This window comes from Pistacia vera, unplaced genomic scaffold (assembly GCF_008641045.1).
Source record: "Pistacia vera cultivar Batoury unplaced genomic scaffold, PisVer_v2 Contig623, whole genome shotgun sequence".
Lineage (NCBI taxonomy): Eukaryota > Viridiplantae > Streptophyta > Magnoliopsida > Sapindales > Anacardiaceae > Pistacia > Pistacia vera.
The window spans coordinates 167,675-189,328 of record NW_022196472.1 but is presented as its reverse complement, the minus strand read 5'-3'; the positions used below and the strand labels follow the sequence as shown (position 1 = coordinate 189,328).

At 36.8% G+C, this 21,654-nt stretch overlaps 3 protein-coding genes across 3 annotated transcripts; 1 reads left to right on the top strand and 2 right to left on the bottom strand.

The window, feature by feature from the left end:
- Window positions 1–493: 493 nt before the first annotated feature.
- Window positions 494–8,770, top strand: LOC116111007. The gene is made up of 9 exons (XM_031397213.1): window positions 494–3,290; window positions 3,875–4,013; window positions 4,165–4,247; window positions 4,675–4,913; window positions 5,361–5,447; window positions 6,329–6,428; window positions 7,158–7,371; window positions 7,470–8,640; window positions 8,722–8,770. The coding sequence occupies exons 1-9, from the start codon at window positions 1,476–1,478 to the stop codon at window positions 8,768–8,770; spliced, it is 3,897 nt and encodes a 1,298-aa protein (XP_031253073.1). The 5' UTR covers window positions 494–1,475.
- A 2,067-nt stretch (window positions 8,771–10,837) lies between these two features.
- Window positions 10,838–12,283, bottom strand: LOC116111037 (40S ribosomal protein S18-like). Its single transcript, XM_031397246.1, has 4 exons — window positions 12,145–12,283; window positions 11,909–12,069; window positions 11,289–11,477; window positions 10,838–11,104 (listed from the first exon to the last, which is right to left on the bottom strand). Exons 1-4 carry the CDS (start codon window positions 12,145–12,147, stop codon window positions 10,999–11,001), a joined length of 459 nt encoding a protein of 152 aa, XP_031253106.1. The 5' UTR covers window positions 12,148–12,283; the 3' UTR covers window positions 10,838–10,998.
- A 5,418-nt stretch (window positions 12,284–17,701) lies between these two features.
- On the bottom strand, window positions 17,702–18,665 carry LOC116111047 (transcription repressor OFP16-like). The gene has a single exon (XM_031397258.1). It carries the CDS (start codon window positions 18,623–18,625, stop codon window positions 17,921–17,923), a length of 705 nt encoding a protein of 234 aa, XP_031253118.1. The 5' UTR covers window positions 18,626–18,665; the 3' UTR covers window positions 17,702–17,920.
- Window positions 18,666–21,654: the final 2,989 nt, after the last annotated feature.

The window sequence follows — 21,654 nt, the reverse complement described above, 5'->3', positions numbered from 1 at the left end:
CTGAACTCTTTATATACAGTAATGGAAGTTTTTTACTTGTGTTTTGGTTTGATTCTACTGAAGTTGTTTTGAGAAGGAAAAATAAATATGTATTTTTTTTTTTTAAATTAGGGATGAGAGAGGGTTTGAGATCTGGAAATTGCTCCGTGCAAGTGGAGAAAGACAAGGTTTTGCCGGAGGAAGAAGATGAAGTGAATGATGACAAGCATAAGCGTTCTGCCTTAGATGATGAGGTAACCCCGAAAACCACTTATGGGTCTGATTCTGTGAAAGAAAGTATAAAACTTGTAGAGGGAGATGGGTCAGAGGTAGGTGAATGTGGAGAGGATGAATTAAAAATCAAAGAGGGAGATGGGTCAGAGAAAGTTGAATGTGGAGAGGAGGGATCAAAAATCGAAGAGGGAGATGGGTCAGAGAAAGTTGAATGTGGAGAGGAGATATTAGAATTTGAAAAGAGAGATGGGTCAAAGCAAGTTGAATGTGGAGAGGAGGGATCAACAATCGAAGAGGGAAATGGGTCAGAGAAAGTTGAATGTGGAGAGGAGGTATTAGAAATTGAAGAGAGAGATGGGTCAAAGAAAGTTGAATTTGGAGAGGAGGGATTAAAAATCGAAGAGGGAGATGGGTCAGAGAAAGTTGAATGTGGAGAGGAGGGATTAAAAATCGAAGAGGGAGATGGGTCAGAGAAAGTTGAATGTGGAGAGGAGGGATTAAAAATCGAAGAGGGAGATGGGTCAGAGAAAGTTGAATGTGGAGAGGATGGATTAAAAATTGACACTGGATATGGGTCAGAGAAAGTTGAATGTGGAGAGGATGGATTAAAAATTGATGATGGAGATGGATCAGTGAAAGTTGAATGTGGGGAGGATGGATTAAAAATTGATGATGGAGATGGGTCAGAGAAAGTCGAATGTGGAGAGGATGGATTAAAAGTTGACGACAGAAATGGGTCAAAGAAAGTTGAATGTGAAGATGATGGATTAAATTTGAACAAGAATAAGAGGAGTAAAGTAGATGGTGAAGATGATGGATTAAATTTGAACGACATTAAGAGGTGTAAAGTAGATGGTGAAGTGGATGCATTAAATTTGAATGAGAGTAAGAGGAGTAAAGTAGACGGTGAAGATGATGGATTAAATTTGAACGAGAGTAAGAGGAGCAAAGTAGACGGTGAAGAGGATGTGTTAAATTTGAACAAGAGTAAGAGCAGTAAAGTAGATGGTGAAGGCTCTGGAGATGATGACATCATAAAGAATGGAGTGAAGGAGGATAGCAAAGTTCAGAATGTTGTTCGGGTTTTGAGGTCAAGGTTTGTGGTGAATAGTGGAAATGAGAAGAAAGGTAATAAGGCAGAAATTAAGGAAAAGAATAGAAGTATATTGATTGTTGGATTTGAGAATGAAAGGGTTGTGAATGTGAACGTGGAAGAGCGTGATAAATCTGATGATAGTGAGGTGTTGAAGAAGGTGAAAGGTATGCGTGGGAGACCCTCAAAAGTTCGAAAGAGTGAAGAATCTGATGATTGTGTGGTGAGGAAGAAGGTTAAAGGTAAGCGTGGGAGACCCCCTAAAGTTCTGGACGGTGATGAAATTTATCACGAGGAGGTGAAGAAGGTGAAAGGTAAGCGTGGGAGACCTCCTAATGTGCAAGCTAGTGATGATTCCAATGATGTTGAAGTGAGGAAGAAGGTTAAAGTTAAGCGTGGGAGACCCCCAAAACTGCATAAGAGTGATGAAGCTAAGGGTGAGAGAAGAAATAAATCTGAATTGAAGTGCAGAGGACCATCTAAGGTTCAGGAGACTTATATATGCAGTGGGGAGGAGAGGAAGGTAGTGAAAGATAAGTGTGGTAGACCCCACAAAATGGCACAAGACTGTGAGGAAGCTGATGGTGAGGGAAGGAAGTGTTTGAAACGTAAGCGTGGGAGACCCCCCAAGGATGATTTTGATGTGGGAAGTAAGAGGCTGAAAAAAAAGCGTGGGAGACCTCGCATAGAGCAGGCTAGTAATACTATTTTGAAGCCCAAGTTTGGTAAGGGAATAAAGGTAAACGTCTTTAGAAAAAGCAGAAGGGAGTTAGAGCAGAGAGATAATGGGAAAGGATCAAATGCGAAGAGGTTTGCACCAACTAAGAAGATTAAATGTGAAACAGAGGACAGTGAGACTTCGTCAAGGCTGACATCAGAAGCAGTAAGGGTGTTGAAAGTTGAAAGTCAGAGTGAGAAGAAAAGTGCTGAAGCTAAGCAAGAGGAAACATTGGTAAGAAGTGAAGCAAAACAGTTGATAAGAGACCAAATAGTGGAACTTCTTTTGGCTGCTGGTTGGACAATTGAGTATCGGCCTAGGAATGGTAGAGAATACAAAGATGCGGTATATGTTAATCTTGAGGGGAAAACTCATTGGTCAGTCACCAAAGCTTACAAGTCGCTTAAAGCTAGTTATGAACAAGGAGATTCGAATGCCAGGAGTGGTTTCACATTTACTCCAATAGCAGAGGACGAGCTCAAAATACTTGAGAGAAAAACTCATAAGACCAGGTCAGATAAGAACAAGAAAAGATTGCAGAAAAAGGCAAATGATTTGGACACAGATGATGATATCGTTACTAAAAAGAACAGGAAAAAACAAAAACTGCCCAGAGCAAAACTGAATTCTGCTGGCAGTTCATGTGGCAAGTCACTGAAAAGGGGAATCAAAAGGAAATCTTCAGTCTGTGAGGACAATTCAGTTGGTCTGTCACACAAAGGAACACTAGTAACAGCCAGGAAGCGTAAGCAACAAAAAACACAAAATAGGAAGCGATGTGCTTTGTTGGCTCGCAACTCTGTGGAGGGGTTAGAGTCTGATAGTGATGGCTATTTACTGTATGAGGGTAAACGAACTGTGCTTGCTTGGATGATTGAATTGGGCACTGTGCCACTTAATGGGAAGGTGCAATACTTGAACCCCAGAAAGACACGAGAAATGCTAAAGGGCAAGTTTACAAAAGATGGCATATATTGTGATTGTTGTGATGAAATTTTTTCTGTTCCTAAATTTGAGGCTCATGCAAGTAGCAAACCCTGTTATCCATTTCAAAATCTTTACTTGGAGTCTGGAACTTCCCTCTTGCAGTGCATGCTAGATTCATGGAATAAACAAGAAGAGTCTGAACTTAAGGGGTTCCATTTTGTTGATTTTGGTGGTGTAGACCCAAATGATGATACATGTGGTATATGTGGAGATGGTGGAGACTTAGTCTGTTGTGATGGTTGCCCATCGACTTTCCATCAAAGCTGCTTGGATATAATAGTATGTATACCTCAGCAAATGAATATATGAAGCATACACAATTTAAGTTGTTTTGTGATTTGTTTTCATCCTGTGGCATGTTGTATAGGTTTTGATGAGCTTGAAATAAAAAAAGAAAAGGGAATTTCCATGACATAGTTAACATAAAGAATCTTTTATATTTGGTGTCTTGCTGAGACTGTCTTGAAAACTGACATTAAAATTCTTCTCAAGTTTAGTGCTGGAACAATTACTTTTTCATCTGAAGATAAAAATGCTACACTTTGAGTGCATCAAAACTTTTTCTAGTTATTTTCTTATATATTTTCTTTATGACCTGGTCTGAAAGTCTAGAATCAGTTATTTATCAGCCCTGGTCATGTTTTTGGTTGATGGCCTTGGTTTATCATTACCAGGCATGGTGTAACAATTTATGCAGGAGTAAACACAACAAGATTTCTTTGAATAAGCAAGAATGGCGTTATGACTACAAATTTTAGACATATCTTTTTTGTGTTAGCATGTGGTAATACACTTATTTTAGGTTTTATTGGGCTTATGAGTAATCTGCTTTTTTCTTTTGTACCCCCTCTTCTTTACTGCAGAAATTCCCTTCTGGAAAGTGGCACTGTGTATATTGTTCTTGCAAATTTTGTGGGAGAATTGATGATAATACTTGCCAAATGGATGATAAGGATTCAGCTGTATCGGCATTACTAATATGCAGTTTGTGTGAGGAAAAATGTATTTACTCTATCTTCTTATTTGCCGTATTGTCATATATTCCTTTGTTATTATCATAAGTGTTCTCATTATTATTATCAGCATTTCCTGAAGAGAGTACAAAACATTAACTGTTTCCTTTTTTTGTTCTTTTTTTTTTCGGTTGTTGTAGATCATCAAAGCTGTAGTCAGGCTGATGATGCTATAAATGATTATCCTAGTAGTCTAACCTTCTGTGGAAAGAAATGTCAAAAGGTAATATTTCATTTTGCCTGACCTATTTGTCTACCAGTTGTCATTTTCACTTTGCTATATTTTTAAGTATTTATTGTGTGGAGGATTGTCATTTGAAGCTTTATATAGTTTCTTGCATATAGCATTTGAGACTTGGGAATGAACTTCGTTGGACCACGGTAGCATTTTTATTGATAAGGGAGATATAGCCTATGTATGGCTCGTAGGTCCTTGTAGCCTTGCAGTGGACCTAAAGAAGAAAAAAGTATGCTTGATTGGATATGGTATTCAGACATTGGTGGCAGTTGCATGCAGCTGAAATTATTTGTGAAATTAATGTTTTTAGTATTTCTTTTAATTTTTTAAAAGAATTAGATTTTTCTTCTTAGGGAAATTTATCTGTCTTTATTTCTGTTTGGAAATTGATTTAAATGTTTTTGCTGTGCAGATATTTCTGAGACTAGAAAAGCTTCTCGGGGTTAAACATGAATTGGAAGATGGATATACATGCTCTCTTATCCATCGGTCTGATGTTGGTTTAGATCTTGATTGCACTGATGTGTGTCAGAAGGTTGAATGTAATGCCAAGTTGGCTGTTGCATTATTTGTTATGGATGAATGTTTTTTGCCTCTTTCTGACCACAGGAGTGGGGTTAATCTGATTCATAATATTGTCTATAATTTTGGGTAAGCACAGTTGCGCTATATGCTTGTGTGCATTATAAACCATTTTTCATGAAAGATTTAATTGTTCACCTAGCTGGCATTACTGTCATGGTGTATGCATATATGCAAGTGAAATTTTGGTAATTCACTGTGTGAATCTGAGTGCTATTATTTCTTGCTTTTTTGTTGAGCTGTCATATGAAGTTTAAAAAATTTTTAATTAAAAACCCTGGACTTCCTTATTTAATGTAGGCAACTTATGAAAGGAACATTTTGGGATTCTTTACATTTCTGATATTTCTTTTTGCTTGTGTTGGAACACAGATTGCCATGTATTTAATTTGTATGTTTGGTGATCTTCCATACTAAAAGTAAAAACAGATGATTCCTATTAATATTGAAAATTATTTGTTATAATTGAATTATAATTGTTCTGTATTCTATTCAACCATTCATCTCATTTTTCAGGTCAAACTTTAAGCGTCTAAATTATAGCGGTTTTTACACAGCAATTCTAGAGAGAGATGATGAGATCATCTCTGCAGCATCCATTAGGTATATACCTGCGTAATTTTTTTTTTTTTTTTTCTTTGCTTTAATTGCTTTGTGATTTACATCAACAAATTCATTTTTGGGCATTATCAAGGCTAGTGTATAATAATTGTAGCTTTCAGGAAATACACAGCTTTTGGAATGTGTTCTTTCCTTTTCTGTGAACTTTACCTTATTTGTTGTTCTAATTTAGTTCAATTCATTTAAAATTGACTGTCAATTAGGTTGCAGCTCTAAAGACTCTGTCCAGTTTGATTATATCATCAATCAGCATTTATTGTTTAGGTCAACTTCTTTTATTGCATTGTCATGTGTAGGAACAAACGCTTCTGACTATTGTGATTTTTCTTGTTATTGCTTATCAGCCTTCACCATTGGAAGATTGAAGCTCTCTTTAGTCTTGTAATTGCCTTTTCGAACTTCCTCTGAAACCTAAAGGCACCAGTTATCATGTTGATTGGGCTAATGTTGATTGCCATGCACTTTTTGTTGATGTCGGAGCCTGTAATTCCTTTACGTCCTTTTTTTCATTGAAGTAAATTCAGAAATAGTTTCACAATCAATTCCACACAGACACAAATGCATGTACTCTGAGATGGAGAGGGAAAAATTACTTTTCACAGCAAAACTGTTACCCTGGGACTTTAGGATATTCTTGCATAATCTGTCTATTATTTTCCCTTAGGATCATAGTTGTTCAGCCAAAGTGATATGAATTATATATGGTGGAATGTTGGGCATTTCTCCTGATTGAATACATAGTAACACCTTTTTTCCATTTATGTAACCTCACGAGGCTGAAGTTGCTTGTTTGTAATGTGTTTCTTTGGCCTTGACAAGAATTAAATACTGATGATTCCATTATTTATTTCTTTGTCAAATAGGATCCATGGAAATGAATTAGCAGAGATGCCCTTTATTGGGACCCGCCACATGTATAGGCGTCAAGGAATGTGCCGTCGGCTTTTAAATGGAATTGAATCTGTATGTAAAGAATCAAGTATCTTTTCTGCTCTCATCTGCTTCAATTACAGACTCAGTTTGAATATGATTAATGGTTAGGATCAGTGACTTCTATTATAACACAACATAGGATGCTTGTGAACCATTAGATCATCCATTTTGATACATTTAATTTTATTTTGAAGGTGCATTAATTGTTTATATATGCAATCTTAGTTGCTCAAAAAGCATTCATCCTTATTCAAAAATTGTTTGGAAAAAAATGTCATTGATCTGTTTCTGCTTGCTAATAAGATGTTCATCATGTTCATGCATTGAGTAATATGTAGTTTGTGGAAATTATTTAAAATTGCTGTATATATATATAGTATTTCTGTAGTAAGGACATATTTACGTAAATTTGATGAGGGCCATGTTTCAATACCATTAGATTCATCATCATAAGACTGAAATGATATTTTATAAATGAATCCAATGGTATTGAAACATGGTGCTCACAAAATTTATTAAAGGACGTCCTTATGAGAGAATTATTATAAATATATATAATTTAAAAAAAAAGCTCTACAGTGAAGGATATGTAGATGTCTATATTAGTGTTTAGTGTGCATGGAGTGCCATTTTATTGGTATTTGAGGGTATCTGCAGATTTTCATTTATTTCATTAGACTTTGTATCTTTTTGACCTTGCTATTTACTGGTTTAAATTTGTTGTTTCTCTTTATACGACTTTTTCTTTTATATTATCAGGTTCTCTGCTCCCTAAATGTTGAGAAGTTAGTCATTCCTGCAATCTCTGAACTCACTGAAACATGGACTTCAGTTTTTGGTTTCAAGCCCCTTGAAGTGTCAAGCAAGCAGAAAATGAAGAACAAGAATCTATTGGTGTTCCCTGGTGTAGATTTGTTGCAGAAACCAATGCTGAAACATCATTTTATTGAGAAAAATATGATTCCTGTTGAAGGTATTCAATAAAAGAACACCAACGCATGCGCGCAAACTCATTCTAGTCTCAGTTCATATTATGCATTTGTGGATTTTATAACCATGTATATTTTGTAGGTGTGAAATCCGATGAACTTAAGAAGCATCAAACAGTTGGTGAGATGGCACATAATTCTGATGGGAAACGTTCGTATCTGTTTGATTTGAATGTTTGTAGTGAGGATACAGAACTTCACGAATCTGTCACTGAATCCACTTTGCAGCTTCCTGATGGATTCTCACATGGTACGTCTGGTGTGATGAGTGAGACTGTCAACTTCCCAGAATCCACTAGTGATACAAAATGTACTGACCAATTGGGTGTGACTCATGATGTAATGGAGGGGAATGATAAATCTGTAATTAATCCTCTGGGTTCTGCATCTGATGTTGGACGAACTGAAGATACCAGTAATTGTGGACAGTGTCTCCATGCTTCTACGTTGACTACTGAAGGCAGTGCTTCTGATGGTAAAATAGAAAATAGCATCATTGAACACAACCTCAGTTCCTGTGATGAGGCATTTGCACATCAATCTGCTGCAAGTAACACTACTGAACATCAGCCCTTGGACATTTTACAGGGATTAAAAACTTCTAGTGAGAATGTTTTCGCTCATGATTCAGAGGCTACAAATCATATGGATCCCAATGCAAAGTTTATTAATGGTCTGCAGCAGTTGCAGGTCACATCTGAGTCAGGTGAAGGAATACTTGACACTGATGTAGTGAAAAGTAACCTTGCTGTTTCCCAGAATCCGTCTACATCATCAGTTTGCAGTATTAACCAAACTTCCCAACCCACCTTCCATAAAGTACAAAATGTTGATAATTCTTGTTGTGCCTTACTATCTGACTGTAACATCAGGTCTCGTCAGGGCAATGGGTTTAATGCTCATAAACTAGTCTCTGCAGTTGATAAGGTTTGCCCTGGTGGGGCTTCCACTGATACCCCTGGAAAACCTGATTGTCAGCCTACCATGAGCAGTGGCCTTTGCTTGTCTGCAGATGCCATGGCAGGTTCTTGTGAGGCTACTTTGAATGATGACCCTAGCCCAAAAGAAAATTCTATTTCTGTTGACAAGAACCCTATTGCTGATGGGTTTCAGATGAATACTGAATCTTCAATTCACCCTGGAGCCAATTCTCAGGTTTCTCATTCGAGTATCACACATTGCAATTCTGAAGCTTTGTGCAACTTGAGTCCTGGTTCAGGTGTGGGTGTTCGCTGTGCCCCTGGTGGGCTGAGGTGATAATCCTATCTAAGCAGGCTAGTTGATTTCGTTTTTGTTTATGCTCTGTAGAAATCAGGTGTTTTTTTTTATGGTAGCCATGAACAGAGGTTGCCAGAAGACTACCAGCTGGGCTTCAGCAAGTGATTTCTCATTATCATATGGATACAGCTTTTGATGCTTCATTCCGTAGTAGCGGTGAAGGCTGAAAGCAGGCGCTTAACCTTTCTGGGTAGTCGAATTTTGAGAATTTGTAATTTTTTGGTGGTAGAGTTTAGAGAGAGCCTTGTAATTGAAATGGTATTTGCATAGTGTAGCTTTAACATCTAGATTTAGATTCCATTGAGGGTTTTGTGTATTTTTAACATCGCCCATGCTCCTTGTAAATGAAACAATTCACCGCTATATTATGAAAATAGTAATTCCTTCTGACCATTTACGCCCCTTTTAATATCGTTTCTTGCTGCCATTGATGAACTATGCCACCATCTACTTACTGATTATCCTAATAATTTAAGGGGACGTTTGGTTCAAGAATGTTAGATTACTGGGAATGTTGGATTACTGGAAAGATAGATTACCTTGGAAGATTACTGGGAATCTTTAAGAAAATGTGTTTGGTTAGTTGGTGGGTATGTTATATTAATATGTTTGGTTATAGAAAATAAATTGGTGGATATGTTATTTAAATTATTAAATTGTCCCCCTTTTAAATATTAATATAATGTTATTTTTATTATTAATTTTTAAATAATTTTTTTAACCCCCAATATCTCAGATTTAGCTAAAACGCCCCTGCTTATATAAAACTTTAATTTATGACGAAATCAACCCCACCTCTTGCTGCTGTGTGCCGCCATCGCAAACCACTGTCGGAAGTCTCCGAAAGTCCCCGTGAGTACCTCACCGTGACCAAGAGGCTTCGCTATGGTCATTTCTAGCCATATTGATGGCCGAAAACGGCCATATCAGGCCAAATCTGGGCGAGATTTGGCCGTTAACGGCCATGGACTTGGCTGTTAACGGCCAGATCTATTCTGGCCAGATCTCGCCCAGACCTGGCCATTAATGGCCAGGGATCTGGCCGTTAACGACCAGTTCCATCGATCTGGCCTAATATGGCCGAAAGCGACCATATCGAAACCTCTCGGAGCCCCCCACCGAATCTCGTTCTTTTCTAGGGGCCCCGGCGATTTTCTGGTGGCGGTCCGTGGTAGTTGGCCCGCTGTCGACGGTGGTGGCTGGGTGGCAGTGTGGTCTGTAAATTATTTTAAATATAAGGGCATTATTGTCCAAAATTTTTATTAATAAGGGATAAAATGGTAACAAAAATAGATAACTCTGATAATCTCAGAATATCTAAGAAAATGAAGATAATCACTCCGATATTACCAATAGTAATCACTATTGGTATTTAAAAATTACTGGTATCTTATATTACTTGACAATCAAACATGGTAATCAAGTAATATAAAATGACATAACCCCATTAATCCCACATAACTCCCAACCAAACACCCCCTAAGGGTTTTTTTTGGTATTAAAGAAATATATTTATTATTTTTTAAAGTTGGTACTCTAAATAACAAAATTTAATAAAACAAAAAGAAAAAAAAATACGTTTGGGCTGCATTTGTTTCATTTTTTCCAATACTATCTTATCCAACCTTACTTAAAATATCTGAGATCTATGGCTGTAGATATAACATTTACAATTGCCGCAATAATTGATAAAAAATGACATCTAACAACTTCACAGGTTTCCACACACTTTAAATAGCATATCATCCAACAATTTTCAACCCCATTGCTTACACGCATTGATCAAAGCAATGGCAAGGCTGGCGAATGATTTTCGAGTACATTTCAAGAGATGGATTGCAATTTGCAAATAAAATTGTTTGAGGAACACCCACATGTTTTTGGTTTTGAGTCTGCTGAGAGAACAAATGTGGGTCTGGGTCTGGGTCTTAGATTTGAATATTCTAAAGAACTTCAGTTCCATGGAAAAGTACATTGATTAGACCTCTATTTTTGCATTTAGCACTCTCAAACCTGGGCTTTAAGCATCAAGGTTTAATCCTACTGTTCTAGGCACAATCTATACAACCAGGGCAGTTCAAACCCGCGAGACCATACCATTACAAGTGAAGTGAAGCCGTTAAGCTAGAAAAATGATCACAACAGAAAAGCCATAATTTCATTTAGAAAAACGAAATAAAGAAAACAAAACAAAGTATACCATTGATAATCGAAATTATATGAAAGCAACAGCATTCATGTGAATTCTCTCATACATACTAAAAGGTAAATCCTACTAAAACCATACAAAACAAAACATGGAGCACCAACAAGAGCAAAATTGGGGAACCAAATTATCTCTTCTTGGAGACACCAACAGTTTTTCCTCTGCGACCAGTGGTCTTGGTGTGCTGCCCACGCACTCTCAGACCCCAGTAGTGACGAAGACCACGATGGTTCCTGCCATAGAAAAAATTAAGCAAATTAATAATTGCAAAAAATAAAAATGACACCCCCCAAAACAATATAAATAATCACTTTGCAAGGCAGGCACCATTATGTTGATATACAGACTTCAAATATGAAATAATAACTAATCAGGTAAAACCAAAACTTAAAAGGAAGTTCTAGTCTAAAAGCAGACCTGATCTTCTTCAAACGTTCGAGATCATCTCTGAGCTTCATATCCAATGCATTGGAAACTACCTGAGAGTACCTTCCGTCCTTATAATCCTTCTGCCTGTTCAGAAACCAGTCTGGGATTTTGAACTGGCGAGGATTTGCAACAATTGTCATAAGGTTTTCAAGCTCTGCGGCTGACAATTCACCAGCTCTATGGATAACAAATTCAGGAGTCAGAGACTCAGAATCCAACAAATCCAAGCAAACAAAAATGAAAGAAAAGAAAAATATAAAACTTAACATCAATAATGCCCGACTTCCTCAAACATCACCCATTCCATTGAAATTAAACCATATACAAGTAACCAAAACGTGCCCTTATACCGCTAAAACACTAACAATGTGAGAAAAATAGCTAAAAATTTAAATTGGCAAACCACAAATCAGCATCCGTATGAAACTTAGAACTTATTCAAATACAAGTGCACAAGATATAAATAACAAATTGATTTCCCAAATAAATTGTCATATTCTTAATTGAAATCAAATATTCCTGAACACAAACTAATACCTGAAATTTTTCTTTAACTCATAGAATTATTCATCAAATATATGGTTACTTTGGAAAGAAATTGAAGATACCTCTTGTTCATGTCAACATCAGCCTTCTTGCAAACAATGTTAGCAAAACGACGACCGATACCTTTGATGGAGGTTAAAGCAAACATGATCTTCTGCTTCCCATCGACGTTCGTGTTGAGTACACGAAGAATGTGTTGAAAATCTTCGTTCGCTACCAAAGCCTAGAAAAAAAATTAAACGAATAAACAAAGCCGCATCATGAGGCAGAGAAATTTTAACTTAAAATATTAACTTACCATTCTTATGTTTGAGATCTGCACCAGCAGTTTGTGTGTGAGTGAGTGTAACGACTTTCAAATGGAAGAGACAGTGAGGAAGCCCAAACCCTAGTTGTGAAGGGTAAAGTCAGAAGTGTCGTGTATTTATAGTTTATGAGAAAATGATGTTTGCCACGACAATTTTATTTCTTTCCAGGTCATTATTTATTCCTCTATTATTAATAGGTTAGCTGTATTGGATTGAGCATTTAGCAATGTTTTAAAACTCAATCGGGGTGAAACCCGGCAAAGCTTCCGAGTCTCGGGTTGACCGGTTTAACCGATTTGATCAGCGGTCAAACCGGTTGACAAACACTTTTAAAATTCAGCAAATATATCCCTGAAAATTTTTTAAGTCCTTATAGGTTTGAAATTTATCAAACACACCCCAATTGCAAATCGATCGGCGACTGATTAGCGGCGGCGACACCCAGATGCAACTCCAATCATCCCTTGAGCCCATTTCCATCAAAATATACCTAAGATCTGACTGAAATAGGTTCGATTTCGGCCAGATCTCACTGACGTCGACTTCGGCATTCCAGGCCAGATCCCATCGATTCCGGCAACAAAAACCCTCCCCATCACCCCAAAATTACTCCTCTTTTCCTCCCGACCAAAACCCACCTCACCCTACCCTCGTTAGCCTCGTCAATCGCCGGAAAAATCTCATCGTTGCCACTGCCAGTTTTGTTCGATTTTCGGTCGATTTACTCACCAGAAATCAACTCTTTCACCACCATTACATTCACCGAAAATTGCTCTTCAAAAGCCCCAACATTCCGACAGTTAATTGTTCGCCGATCATCACCAGAAATCCTAGGGTATTGGGTGAATAGGAAAAAATTAAACCCGGCCCGTTGAAGCTTCTGGGTCCTGGTTGAACCGGTTCAACTGGCCAGGCCGGGCCGGGTTTTAAAACATTGGTATTTAGAACAGTATTTTTGAAAAAAGTTGAATTGAATTGTTATTATGAGAATAAGATTTGAATTTGAAGATGTGTTTATTAAATTTTTGGAAAACATTTTTTGAAAATATTTAGATTATTTTTAATTCCTCACATTTGTTAATTTAGTTAAACATCTCTTACAATAAAACATTGGAAATTAACAAAAACACATTTACCCACATATTAAATACCGACAGTCAACCACCACAGTCGAAAGGTGGTCAGAAGTTGCCAGAATGGCACACTACCGACTGGATGTGACTAGTCGTGCGTCATTCCGACAGATTTTGGCCACCTTTGGTAGTGGCCAGTTGCTGGAAATATGTGGGTGAGTGGAGATGTTTTTGTCAATTTATAAATTTTTATTGTTGGGGTGTTTAGTTAAATTAACAAACCTATGGGATTAAAAAATCTAAATATTTTGAGTTAAATAGAATAGGATTGAATTTTGTAAATATTGAAACAAATATGTGTGCATTTGTTTCCTTATTTTTATCTTATCCTATTCCTATTATTTCCAAAATGCACATTTATTTTCCTATTATGAAAATACTATTATATTTTATTCAATTATTTTTAAACCCCTAAGTTTGTTAATTTAACTAAACACCCTAACAAAAACTAGAAATTGACAAAAAATACCCTCACCTACCCACATTTGCCAGATTCCAGCCACCACTGCCGGAAGGTGGCCAGAATCTGGTATAATGGTATATTACCGGCTGGATTTGGTCGGTAGTCCGTTGATATAGCCTTTTCCGGCCAGATCCACTGTGAATTTGGCCAAAAAATGACAAATCTACCACTAAAGATCTAAATGTTAATGGCCAGATCCTTGGCTGTAGCTAGTCGTCAACAACGACCAAATTTTTGGCCATCGTTGATGACCAAACGCGACCAGATCTAGCCACAGATTTAGCATTTTTTGATTAGATCCACGATGAATCTGGTTGGAAAAGGCCATCTTAACTCACAACCGGCCAGATTCAGCCAGTTATGCGTTGATACGGTGACTCCGGCCATCCTTAGGCGGTAGTGGCCAACTGTTGGTATTTAATAGGAGGATAGGGGGTGCTTTTGTACTTTATTAATGTTTTTATTACAAGGGTGTTTAGTAAATTAACAAACCTAAGGAGTGTTTTTGTTAATTTTTAAATCTTATCTCATTATTACCACCCAACTCTTATTTTTTCAAAAATACTAAACAATCGCACGTATTGTTGAGCCTATTGTTATTTAATTTACAATTAATTAGGTTGTCTAGTCAAATTTTTTTACTCCAAGCTTGTAAAAGAACAAGCTCAGTGAACATGTTATCTTCATGGAGTAATGCTACCTTTACACTATTTTTATTACATCATGATGTGGTATATGTCACATCTACACAAATTTTTAATTATTTTGAATTTTTAACATTATAATAGAATTATTATTAGTAAAATGGTCATGGTATAATGAAAATGGTGTAAAGGGTGGTGTAAATGTATCATTACTCATCTTCATGATGTTAAAGGATGTGTGAAGAAAGTTGATAATGGTGAGTTCATGTTAATTTGGATAAGATTTTCAGATTATATTGTCATGATATTCAACATCCACTCTTACGTCGTGGCAAAGCTTAACCTACAAAAACATCGTATTCTGAATACATGGTTATAGCTTTTAAAGTTGTACCAATAAAATAAAATGTATTTTTCTCTGTGTAATCTTTTTTTTTTTTTTGGCAACATAGATCAGTTTGTGCGCATCTCAACTAATCTCCGAAGTTTATTGAACACTCTTCAAGTTTAAAGACAAGATAAACCACAATAATATTGTGGTAGGTGGCTCCAAGGTTTGAATCTAGAAACTCAAATAATGGAGCAAATCTTCTTGACCGTCAAGTCAGCCCCTTAAGATCTTATCTGTGTGATCTGCCCTCCTCCAATGGTTTTACATTTACGTAAATTTACGATCAATGGAAATTTTGAAATGCATAAAATAAAGAACATGGAAAGAGGACTCTGCTTGCACCTATGACAAAATGGAAAAGGAAATAAAACATCAAAAGCCTCTTATCATGGAAATCGAGAGAAAACTGATCAATAGCTCCCACTGCACTGGGGACGAAATTCGATGGAAACTAAATATATCAATTAGTACAGAGAGAGTCTAGCAGCTGAATATATCCAAAAATGTAGAAGGTAATAATACATACAATAGAAACTGAATATCTCCCATACAAGAACAGAAAACTGATAATTTGATAGAGAGAATTTTACAGAGATAACCAGAGAAATCAGTTTCTCCGTTTGCTAACTTCCCTTAGTTCTGTTGAATGTGCTTAGCTGGACTTTACAGTTAGTTAACTTTGAGCTATAGATACTGAATATTTCGCACCGGAATATCTAGAGAGGTCAAGTTACTTTAACATGTAAACTAGAACATTTAAAGTCAAATATCAAGTGATATATACCTAACGGGATGGGATCTTTCAACTTCAAATATGACTTAAATTTTTTACATAAATTTTCAGCTGTGGAATTAATACAATCCAATAGTGCAAGAATTGTTGAGGTGACAAACATAATAACACAAAAACGAAATATCTTCAACAGTTTTTATTATCTAAATATGATGATTCTGCTACTTCATAGAACAAGTGAAATGAATGGGATATTTTTCTTCCCTCCCAGTTAAATAACCAAAAATAAATTACCTAATATTTCAGCTGCATATTGATACTGTACGCCAAAAGTTCTCTAAATCATGTTAAATGATTCCCCATCTCATTTCAATTTTATAAACCTCCGAGCTAGTCAGTTGGTCAGGCCAGTTAAGTATGGGCCGACAAAGACAAGTATAACCCAACCACAAACCCACCTTTAGAAGCCCACACAAAGATGCAAACCAACGTCAAGCCACAACCCCCTGCTGCCCTGCACAGCTTTGAATGGCAATCTAAAACAAGTCTTAACCAGAATTAAATCGGACGGACTGTCAATGCCTGCTTGAAGAGATTAGCTTCATGAAAAATACCAAAAAATAAATCTCACTAAACGGGCCACCGTCCGTAAAAGCATTAAGGCAACCATGCTGTTTCAAGTAGCTTTTGATTATGGAATTCGGAGCTGGTGGGTTTTGTTTGGGAGGTTAAAGCATTTCTTCTAGTAGAATCATTGAACTACTAAACGTAGCTCAAGAACAAGAAAACCCAACTAATTATAAGCATTATTCACCAAAGTGACAGACAATTACTCGAGATTTTCTGCATATCATTATCATTTGCATAAACTTAAGAGATCTTGCTGTACGTAAGATTCTACCTCCTGAGAATCTTCACATGTATAATAGATAAGTACTATCTCTCCCGCCATTAGAACAAAACTTGCGGATGAGTTCATCAACTTGAAATTTAAAAAAACCATATCTGCTCAGAAGCAAGTCGTTATCAATGGCATCTACTCATCACTGATTAAGCTCGTGGGTGAATGGGTTATCTTTATAAGAGCAAATATATATATTGACAAAAAATAAAGGACAAAATCAAGATTCCCTGGCCTGTCTTTGCTTTGCAGAAGTGTTTTTTTTTTTTTTTTTAAATCGACTCCGATTTGGCTTCATTTAAATCTAGAATTTGTCTAGATGCAAGGGATTCTTCCCAATCAATTATAGACAAAACCGCTGATTCTGTACTTTATTTATGGATTAACATGTTGGCTTTATCTATACCCTTACGTAAAAGACGAGGATTCTACCCTAAACTATCATTCTTTCAGTCGGAGTATCCGATTATTAAAGTAATTATATTGTGTAAACCAATCAAAACCATCTAATCTAATATAAAACTTCTTATTACAAACATATAAAATTATTCATTATTCCCAAGTATTGAGCGTTTAATTAACCCCTTATAAGCTACGGGCAAACACCCAACAAAGAAGAAAATAATCATTTTGAGTAGGATGATAATAAAAGAGCAAAATAAAGTTTTGAGTTATAAAGTTTAAGATTTTTCAAATACTAATAAAAATGAACATTGAGATTTTCATCTGACCGACAATATCAGGATCTTCGGCATTTATTAAAGGAGAAAACAAGAAATCTAACATTTCTAAATGATTTTTCTTGCAACATAACGAGATTTTATCATTAAAATCATCATTAACAAGGAGATATTTTTGTCATTAATGCGATAATCAGACATTGATGGCCTATAGTAGAAACATGATATCATGTGACAATTATGATTACGCTAAAATCCAGAATTCACTCTCGTGGGTCACCAATGTCTATCCCTGAGACCCTAAAAGACACCAGTATGTCCTGCATTCATACCAGAAAGTTGATTAAATTTAAGTAAAAAACAAAATTATGCATCTAACTCTTTTATGTGAAACCACATGTCCCAAACAGAACTAGCTAAGTACGAAACTAACACAGAGCTTTCCCTGCTTCAACTGTTCAAAATTTCCCACCAAAATCAAACCCATCTTTATCAACTAATAGAAGAAATAAAAATTAAGTTTCTCTGCAAGAAAAAAGAAAAAAAAAAAAAAAAAAGATTCTGCCGCTTGCTTTGAAACAAGGGCCAAAAGGAAGTGTAAAAAGATAAGGCTGATAAATTAGAAGACAAAAAAAAAGAGGACCAACTTTATAGTTCCCCACATATATTATGTATTGCCAAATAAATCTGCAACCAAGATTAGACAATAATTACATTATCCCTCATACCGACAAGCCTCCACATTGTACACATTAATTTCACTAAAAACCAACCGCTTCCACCTCCTCCACCCCCGCCGCCCAACGACGGAAACAAACAACTCACTCACCTCCCCCGGAATTATCGTCCGAAGACATCAGACTCACCAGAAGATCAGCGAAAGCTGATATAATGAACTTGTGTGTGCTCTTCGGATTCAACGCCAGGTAACATAAAAGAAGCTCGTGCAAGTAATCCCAGTTGGCTTTCACGTCCACCAAGTCACCTGCCTGCACCATCTCCTGCATAGATCGCCGGAAGTCCATGTACGGGTCCGGCGAGTCGGTGTGGACCGCCACACTGTCTTTAACACTCGCAGACTTTATCAATAACGATTGAAACGAATCTTGCGATAATAAATTAACGTCTGATGATTGGTTGGAGTCTTCGTTCCTCGGACTGATCATTCCAACGGGCGTATCGGAAGATTCAGCCGTGGCGACGGACGGCGTTGATTCAATGATGGAGTTGGAGCGACCCGGGGAGGTGAAAAAGAACCGTTGCGAAGCAAAAACGGTGGCAAAGTCGGGTTCGGAGACCGGTTCGGATTCAGAGAAAGTGGAGTCTGAGGAATGCGTGGGAGTCATAGTTTTGGTGGTGGAGTCAAAGGCGTTAACGTTGGTGGTGTTGTGGTAGTCGTAAAGAGAGTTGAAATTTTTGAAGAGAAATGGATGGTGGTGATGAAGGGGAGGAGATGACTGGGGGCTTAGAGGAGGTTTGATCTTGGTGAAGCACATATGGAGGTTTCTTCCAAGTGCGGTGGGCATTTTCAGTTTTGGTTGTTGCGGAGAATTGAGAAATGAGAAGAGAGATGGGAAGGGAAGGGAAGGGAAGGGAAGGGAAGGTGTATTTATGTGAGAGAGATGGTTGTACTTCCGGGTCCAACGGTGACAAGACAGCCGTGAAAGTCTCTGTGAATTGGACCATTTGGTTTATTGACCTATTTACTATCTGAGTGAAGCGCGTTAATCACACGCTCCACCGAAGTCTTAAATAAACTAACGTTACGTAGGTAAAAAGCGCGTGAGAGAATTAAGGGGTTGTAGTAATAACAAATACGAAGTAGGAAACGATGTTTAGGTTGTAAGGAAGGTGCACATGCAAAGTGGGTGGTGGGAGTAGCCACGAAGGCATTTATATGGTTCTGTGCTTTTTACTTAAAATGCTAATTAATTACTGCTTAATCTTAATTAATTCCCATCCTTTTAATACACTCGTCATAATCAATCACCTAAGAAAGTGATTGATCAGATGGCTCTTGATATCTTATCACCCAATATAAGATCTCTTGTCTCTCCTCCTGAAAATCTTATGCCTATTCATCAAGTTATTAATTTCTTGTAATTTTAGGTTAAAGGTATGTAATAATTCTTAATACCAAATGCATCTTATTTTTCTTTTTAAGAAGATTATTACTAATTTTAGGAGGGATACTAATTAAATAGCATTTATAATAAATCAGCCTTAATTAATTAATCTTTCCTATTATAAGCCTTGTTAATTAATATGTAATAACGTTAGGCTTTTGAAAGAAGAAAATTAATACAATTACTTATCACTAATAAATTATTTGGTGGGTAATTTAATTTAATTTAATTATAAGCTGAAATGGACATCTCTTTTTACAGGAGACAATGAAACGAAATAAAAGGAAATTAGGTTTCTTAAAATCATACCAAATCAACGTTCTGGTTTAATGCATGGGGCCCTATGCCCCCGGCCCCAATGAATTCGTTGGTGAATGTTTTAGAAATGTACCAAATTAATCTAGCTTCACGAAATGAATAAATTATAAATGCAGCTTCCTGCTTAATTCATTGCAAAATTTGGAATGAGAATGTACAAAAACGATTGTTTTGTTGGCGTGTTTGGGTTTGTTTTATTTTCTGTATCAAGAAAAGCTTTTGAGCTACGCGAAGAAGAAGAAGAAGATTGTGAGGAGGAGGGGGAGGGTGATGGTCCAACCAACCTTAAAATAGTCACGATCCATGCACATGGTGGGGTTAACCACCCTTCTTCAAATCTTCAATTCTTCATCCATCCAACTAATTCGTTTGCTTCTGTTTATCTTCACACCCCTATCCCACCACCATTTCTTGCAATACCCTTCAAACTTCAACCCCTTTTTGATTTTATAGATGTCCGACTCTTTTCCGGATCTCATTTACTGTCATCAATAAATAGTTTATCACTGTTTTTGGTGATGGCGATGAGTGATTGAATATTCAAATATGATTTGGAAATGTCAGCAAGAAAGCGGGTGGTGCAGTCCGTGACCACTGCCTGCACAAAAACAAAACTCTTGTGCATGAGAAATCAACATCATCTTCAATTCTTCATCAGAGACGAAACTTCACCATAATTGTCATTGGCATGTTCGCTTTCACTTTAATGGAGCCTCTTCACCTCATTCGGTTTTCACTTAATATTTCTTCTACTAGGTTTCATCAATCCAAAATTAATTAATTAATACTCTATTAATCTCAAGCCATTCTAATTAGGCTCCCTTAGACTTTCCGCATCAATAATGAAACCCCAATTCATCAATATATTAGCATTAAATTCCACATTTCATGGTCAAAAACAAGTATTAATATTCACCTACCTTAGCTTATACGTATCCCCTAAGAGCTTAACAGTTAACTCAAATATTTAATTCATCGAAAATTATGGACAAATTCATATTAAAATTAATTTTAATATACAAAAGAAAGTAAACCAAGTGGGACACTTCACATTTCGTAAGTTGCAGCGGATAAATGATAAAAACAAATTAAGAGGACCATCCATCCATGCATGCATGCGTCAATAATTTTTACACTACTGAGTCTGACTGGTACTGTAACATAATAGTTTATGTGTAATGCCAGAAGCACAGTAAATTATTGGTTTAAATCATTAAAATTGACACATTCAGAAGCACACGTGATCAGATACGTACAGCCACACTGCATGCAAATGTGTTATCAGTTGTTGCTGCTTCAGTAGTTTAATGGTGAATATGATAATAGTTTGTGATGGGGCATGACTTTTGTTGACTGTTTAGCACAACTTCTTGGACTGTGTTTGAANAAGTATGGACGGGCGTCCATTCCTAATGGACGCCCGTCCAAACATAAGGGACGGCCGTCCAAAATTTATGGACGGCCGTCCTCAAGTTTTTTTTTTAATTTTTATATTTTATTTATGGACGGGCGTCCTTTAAATGGGGACCCCCGTCCCTTGTGTATGGACGCCCGTCCATATAATATGGACGGGCGTCCATGTGAGTGAACGGCCGTCCAAATTTGATGGACGGCCGTTCACTAGAAAAAAATTCTTAAAAAAATCAAAGTTGTGTTACACGTAGGCCGGTACATATTTTCGGTGTAAAATTTTCGGTGTCCGTAGCTTTGTTGAATACAGAATTCCCTGACTCCCAACAAATAGCTACTCTTGAATGGAATGAGTTGGGTAATCCTCATGATGATTAAGCCATGGCTACTGTTAGCACGCCACGGGCCCAAACTCTACCATCCAACCCAACAGAGGTGTCATCTACTGCCAATCTTGGAGGGTGAATCAGATATGTTGATAGATTAGAAGTAAAGGTAAATGGACATGTTTTTATCTAGAACCTTGTCGGAGTTTCTGACTCAAGGTTCTGAGAGTTGCCTAATGTTATTTGAAATACGAGGTTGTAAAGAATAGGAATGAGGTGTTTAGGTGTTATACATTTGAGTGATACGAATGATACAATGTGATATTTTAGTAAGTAAATCGAATGACGTTGTAGTAAGTTTGAATGATGCAAATA

What these genes read in the sequence shown, in the direction of transcription:
- LOC116111007 (XM_031397213.1), top strand. Translation starts at nt 1,476, where the DNA reads ATGCGTGGGAGACCCTCAAAAGTTCGAAAGAGTGAAGAATCTGATGAT. An exon ending in AAAGCTGCTTGGATATAATA is followed by an intron (nt 3,291 to 3,874) that starts GTATGTATACCT and finishes TCTTTACTGCAG; the next exon opens with AAATTCCCTTCTGGAAAGTG. An exon ending in TGTGCCCCTGGTGGGCTGAG is followed by an intron (nt 8,641 to 8,721) that starts GTGATAATCCTA and finishes TTTTTATGGTAG; the next exon opens with CCATGAACAGAGGTTGCCAG.
- LOC116111037 (XM_031397246.1), bottom strand. An exon ending in GATGTTGACATGAACAAGAG is followed by an intron (nt 11,478 to 11,908) that starts GTATCTTCAATT and finishes TGTTATCCATAG; the next exon opens with AGCTGGTGAATTGTCAGCCG. An exon ending in GAACGTTTGAAGAAGATCAG is followed by an intron (nt 11,105 to 11,288) that starts GTCTGCTTTTAG and finishes TTTCTATGGCAG; the next exon opens with GAACCATCGTGGTCTTCGTC.
- LOC116111047 (XM_031397258.1), bottom strand. Translation starts at nt 18,625, where the DNA reads ATGCCCACCGCACTTGGAAGAAACCTCCATATGTGCTTCACCAAGATC.